This window comes from Rhipicephalus sanguineus, chromosome 3, assembly GCF_013339695.2.
Source record: "Rhipicephalus sanguineus isolate Rsan-2018 chromosome 3, BIME_Rsan_1.4, whole genome shotgun sequence".
In the NCBI taxonomy this organism is placed as follows: Eukaryota; Metazoa; Arthropoda; class Arachnida; order Ixodida; family Ixodidae; genus Rhipicephalus; species Rhipicephalus sanguineus.
The window spans coordinates 114,422,615-114,428,614 of record NC_051178.1 but is presented as its reverse complement, the minus strand read 5'-3'; the positions used below and the strand labels follow the sequence as shown (position 1 = coordinate 114,428,614).

General features: G+C 51.5%; 1 protein-coding gene across 1 annotated transcript; it reads left to right on the top strand.

Moving 5' to 3' along the window:
- Positions 1 to 1,085: 1,085 nt before the first annotated feature.
- Positions 1,086 to 4,372, top strand: LOC119385779 (lactosylceramide 1,3-N-acetyl-beta-D-glucosaminyltransferase A). The gene is made up of 2 exons (XM_037653165.2): positions 1,086 to 1,420; positions 3,839 to 4,372. Exons 1-2 carry the CDS (start codon positions 1,115 to 1,117, stop codon positions 4,370 to 4,372), a joined length of 840 nt encoding a protein of 279 aa, XP_037509093.2. The 5' UTR covers positions 1,086 to 1,114.
- Positions 4,373 to 6,000: the final 1,628 nt, after the last annotated feature.

Below are 6,000 nucleotides of genomic sequence, written 5' to 3'. Positions count from 1 at the left end.
CGGAAATTTCGCAGCAATTGCTTTATATCTTTCACTGCGTTTTCCCTGCACGTACAGTGCGGTCCACTCTTAGAGGGAACACGCGAGCGCGCAGCCGGCGGTCCGCGGAGCGCTAACTGCTGGCGAGATTTAGAAACGCGGAGCATGCGCGTAGAATCACAAGAGCGGTTCGTGTCCCGCGTCGTCTGCTACTTCTTCGGCCCAGCGCTCAGCGCGCGCTAGCGAAATTCGATATTTCTACGGTTGGAAGGACAAGCTTGCTATTATTCCTGCATCGGGCATAAATTTCCTTGTCCGTTATAAAAAGCAGCCGGCTGGTGCGAGCAGCATGTTGAAAGCTTAGGACTAATTTATCGGTGAGCACTTGGGCTAGCTGCTAATTCATTATGAGGGAAACTGCGCGAAAAAAAAAAAAGAACGACGACAAAGGGAGAACAGAACAGCAGAAGCGCATGTGCTTGTGCTGCTCTCCCTTTGTCGACGTTGTTTTTTTTTTTGCGCAGTTTCCCTCATAATGAGCACTTACACTAGGTTACGCAAGTGACAGGCTTCGTTATCACTTTCACAGAGTTCCACAGCTGGGGGCCCCAGTCGAAATTTGGCCGCTGGGGTCGCGAATCGCATCGCATCAAAACTGGCGAGAAAGCAGTGCAACAAACACCTTTTTTTCTGCCTGCTGATTACGCGACGAGGCGCAGAAAGAGTGGTGGCTACATGAATCGCACTGCTGAAAAATGGAAGCGCTGTCCAGCGCTCGCCAAGCGCAGGGCCGGCAATTGTAGCAGACGAACAGCGGCAAACGCGGCCCTTACGCCTTTATGCGCGTGCGCCGCGTTTACGAATCTCGCCGCCAGTTTGCGCCATGCGGGCCGCCGGCCACGTGATCGCGTGTTCCCTCTAAAGGCCCGACCACACGTACGCGTTGCTGCGCGTCAACGCGTGTCTTTTTGACGCGGCGCCGCGCCCTCTCTCTATGGGGAGAGAGGGCGCGCCTTAATTAACAGTGCACCGCACTGTACATGCTTCTTTTCGTCGTGTTCGGTTTTCTTGAGGGCGTATGCAATGCTCTGACCACGTGTCCTCAGTCGCAGTGCGAGACTCGCACGGAAATCCGATGGCCGAGTTCATCAGCTGCGTCAACTGCTCGTCGTCGGCCCCGTCGGGTCTGGTGTGGCGCGCGGTTTCCGACGGGGCGCGCGAGGTGCTGCTCGAGTACCCGGACCTGCTGATGGACACGTACGCCATCTGGAATCGGTGCCCGAGGCTCACCGTGCTCGTCACCTCGGAACCCGGGCGGAGGGCGCAGCGGGACGCCATCCGGGCCACCTGGGGGCACCTGGATTTCCGCTGCAACTGCAGCTACCGCGTTGTCTTCTTTATGAGCGCGGTGCCACGCTCGAAGCAGCACTACGCCCTCAAGGTTTGTTCTGTCGGCACCATCATATACAGTTCTTTACCGTCACCCCGCCTAACCCTAACCAATTCCCCCCGCGTCTTCTTAGAAAAAATCTCCCGGGTTTGCCACAAGGGCGAAGGAATTAATGCGATAGCAATAAATTGGAATGTTACATGAAAGTAAGGCTGGCAGCCAACTGCTTTATCATCAAACCCGGCATAAGTCAACAAAACGCCGCTGTCAGTAGACGCGGTCATTGTGGCTAGCAAAGCGAGAGAGAGAGAGAGAGAGAGAGAGGACTTTAATAGAGGTCAGACTAAGACCTATAGATATTCATCCGCCAGGAGGACCATGGCCAGCTGGTCGGCGAAGGCGGCCGACGCCAACCACACCCGCCAGTGGGGAGGTGGAGGGTTAGGATAGTGAGGGGACCGTAGGGCTGCGGGGTATTATAAAAGGGCGTGCTGCACGTTTGTGTACGTGCGTGGGCATTTGGGACACGAAGGGTAGGAGCGGCCTGCGTGCTCTCTGTCACTTCATCGCAAACCGAGCGGTGAGAACAGCACGCACAAAAGGCGCGAGCAAGATAAAGCGTGCGCGCGGCCGCGCTTGGTCAAGAAAAGTGCCGAATCTGCCGGAACCATGCAGTTCCCCCCCTCCCCTCTTCCTGTGCCTTTCGCGCTAGGAAAGACTGCCAGTGCGTCTGCTTTCCACTTGAGCCGCGTTCATCGGCTGCGCTCGCATGGTTTCACTCCCACATAGAACAATGATGCGCGATTTGGACTTAATACAGAACATCACGGCGACAGCGACGACAAAAATGCGCCGGGAGTGTCCATTTAATTGCTTTCGCAATAGATAAAACAACTCCACTATGTCTAATAAAATATGGAAAGACTCGGATGCGTTGCTTTCCAATTTTTTAACAGGGAAGGGAAGGGCCACCCAGACGATGCCACCAAGAATAGAGGGGAGAGAGAGAGGGGGGGGGGAGGAGTGAGCTCTGTAGAAACTGAGGTAACTGTATGGTACGAGGCACAGGAAGGATAAGTCATAATTTTGATGAAAATTTTCACTTTATTCGCGTGCGGTTGATTCCTTATGCATAGTCATTATGCATTGCGCACGCTTCATTACAGCTGTCGAGGCGGCCGTTGGATTCATTTCTACCCAGTGACCGTTTTACGTGCCTACAACGAAATGCGCCTGATAATTGTAACTGCCTGATGTTTGTGGTCCGGGTTTAGGGAAATGGAAAAACGCTTGTACGCCGTGTGGACGACTGGTCCTTCGTGACACTGCTCAAGCATGTAACTCACTACCATGCATCTGCATTGCGTCCCGTTGTCCTGCTGCCGCCATGTCAGGGCTGGGCAGAGATATTCACAGAAGTATTCCAGAATACAGATATCGAAACACACGTGCTGGAAGCCTAAAATACAGATACTGCGAAACATTTGTCTTTGACGTAGCGCGATGTTTTGGAGATTTCGCGAAAAGAAGAAAAAAGTGTCCCGCATTGCATATAGAGGAATGCAGGTGCCAAAATAGAGATACTTCAATAGTTTTTCTTACGGGGATGTGTGCAAAACACATTTATTAAGTACAGCCAACGCCTCCTAGTTTTTTAAGGAGGCGTTGGTATACAGAAGAATATCGTGAATAATGTTGCAGGATATTTCGCGTGAAAATATGGTTGCATTATTGGCTCTTAAGTAAAAACAGCATCCCAAGTAGGCTACCTTCTAGACAGCGTCGGTTCGGCCTCAACATAAGAGTCGCGAACGACAAAAGCCTCTCTACTGCTGCAGACGAGCATGCCGCCTTCATGGCAGGAAAGTCCTGCAGCATAGCGATATCTCTTCTGGGGTCATTTAGGTACAGAAACCCTTGTGCTTTTACGTGGGTCATTCCGTGCGTGCGAGGAACTCTTCGCGGCCTTCCCTGTGTGTGTCGCCGACCGACGGCGCGCCTTTGCTAGGCTTACCACAAAAAACGTTCCTTGCCCAATTTAGAAACTCTTTCAGGTCTTTTCCGATAAAAAAGTAACGAGATGCCCATGTCCTGCACAGTATCGCGATAAAATCGATACATCGTAAAAGTGTTTCACTACAGAGATACAAATACATTTTTCAAATGTATCTCGATTAAGAAGTACAGATAGTCAAAGATATTCCTAAGATACTATCGCGATGCAAGAGTATTGCGACACAGCCCAGCCCTGCGCCAGGTTCATACAGGCCGTTCTCTGTTTACTTTAGACATCTTAACAGCTCAAAGCAACAATGACACAAGGGAGAGACATGTAAACAGGGCTGGTATTTACGTGTCTCGTTCTTGTGTGATTGTTGCTTCCCACCAACTAGCCCAAATTTCTGTGCTGAACGTTCCCTGCTTCGCCGAGCACCTAATCCAGGCATGCGGTGTGTCAACGCCGTGCAGGCCGAGTACCGGCTCACCAAGGACATCGTGGTCCAGGCGAGAATCGCCGCATCACCCGAGCCCACGTGGTCGATGTCCGCGCTGCTCGTAGAATGGGTCCCTACGCACGTGTCCCATTCGAGTTTCGTGCTGCGCGTTACAGACGACACGTACGTGAACGTGCCGGCAGTGCTGGACGCTGTGGAGAGCCTACCCTCGTCCAACGGCACTGTCCTCATGTACGGCCTCTTGTCGCCTGACCGGACGCACCTGGAAGACTGCGCCTACATGGCCAAGTCCGAAGTCTTCGCGCAAATGCAGCGGTCTTTCGCCGACGTCGCCATGAACCAAAGTGACGGGCCCCTGGTCACTGGGCGGCTGGCGCGCGAGGCAGGGGTCGCCCTGGTGCACATGAAAGGCTTCGGCAGCTGCAGAAGTCGGCACTCTGCCTTAATGGCGCAGCAGTGGTTGCGAAAAGGCGGCGATGCGTCTTCGGCGTTCCTGACGGTGCGCGGAATGTCGCCCGTGCTGATGTCTATGCTAGACGAAGTATAGTCACGAAGCCAGAAGGCCTCGTAGCTGCGTGAGCGCAGTGGCTGCGACTGAGACGATTAGGCTCGAAACGCAGTTATGTTTCGTTTCCGTCTAGATTTTCATGACCATGTATTACAGAAGATCATATTCAAAGTTCGTTTGAAAGCGTTGAAGTCATGTCATTTACAATGTCACCTCGCTGTTCGGTCGTGCTAATAGCCATGATAGCATTCCTTTGATCGAGGCAAAATGGAAACTACTTGCTTATTAAGGTTTCGTACGACGGTGTTGCATGTTTGTTGGTGTGTTACCAGGCATTGCCAGTTCCCTATATATAGCTATACGCCACTGAAGACTAATAAAAGCATTTGGAGCCCATTGACGAATTACTGTAACATCTTAGTGCTATTTTGATCAACTCTGCCGTGTTGATATACCCATGGTGTTCAAAACAGACAATGATGCATGAATGAAATGCACAGTGACGATTTCATGAAAGATCGGCCACTTTGTGCTAACAAAGCGTTACCTGAACTGTCCTATTATAAGGATCCTCTGCACTCGGGAAACCCCGGTAACGAGGAAGCGCATATAGTGACACGAAGGTTAGCAATCCGGGTCGCGCTTTCCTTGGAACCGGACCCCTCGATAGGAGAGGTCCTGCTACAACGAACTTACAAATATGTACAAAGATGGCTGGAGATTATACCCCATACCACACAACAACCTCACGGGAGCGCAGGCCACTATGCTCTGCCGAATACAAACTAACATCCTTACCACTCCCCATCGCTTAGCGTTATTCACTGGTGAAAAGGTTGACTCAATATGCAAATATTGCGATAAAAATGCCATAGCAAACCAAAATCAACTTCTGGGAATGCGATGACCTTCCCCCACCCAGACAGCTTCTGCCAGCCCTTCAGAAACGACATGGGAGACCGTAATACTGTCCACTGATGAAAAGCTGCAAAAAACATTGCCGAATCTTTCACTGTATCTAGTTGGCTAGAGAGGGAGGGTGGTGACGGGAATGTGAAGGGCTTTAGTAGCTTGACGTAAGACAAGTCAAAACAAACCTGTAAGCCCGAAATTAGGCTAGGCGCTTGTAAAAAAATCGCACCATATCCCGCTAAAGGGGACGATGAGGCGATGCGAAGCAGTGTTTCGGCATGTCGAGCCCGCGTTTCAGAGGGGTAGTGGAGAGAGGGAGAAGAGAGAGGGGTAGTGGAGAGGAGGTGTGTGGAGAGGGGTTGCGCATGCGCAGTAAGGGTGGTCACGCCGCACACCACCGGTTTGAACTCCTCCATAAGATTCTTCGCATTTAAAAATCACAGTCCCTTATGCATTCACCTAAGACGACTCGAAGGTGAAGCCATCTCATTTTTCTTCTCAGTCGATGTATTGATCCTGCCCCGCCACTCACCGGAAGCTTCCCGCTCCTAACGTGCTTTTGCACTGTCTCCAGGATCGCAGGCGTTCTAAGCTTTCTGCACCTCCATAGAGTTTCATACAATAACCTAGAGAGGAAACCGGCGCTGCGATCGTTCAACTACCATGGGAATGATGGGAAGTACAGGCTTCGGATTGGATTTCGTTAGCTAGCGAACTGTCTACGGATCTTTTTCTACAGTTTGTTTCGTTCTTTG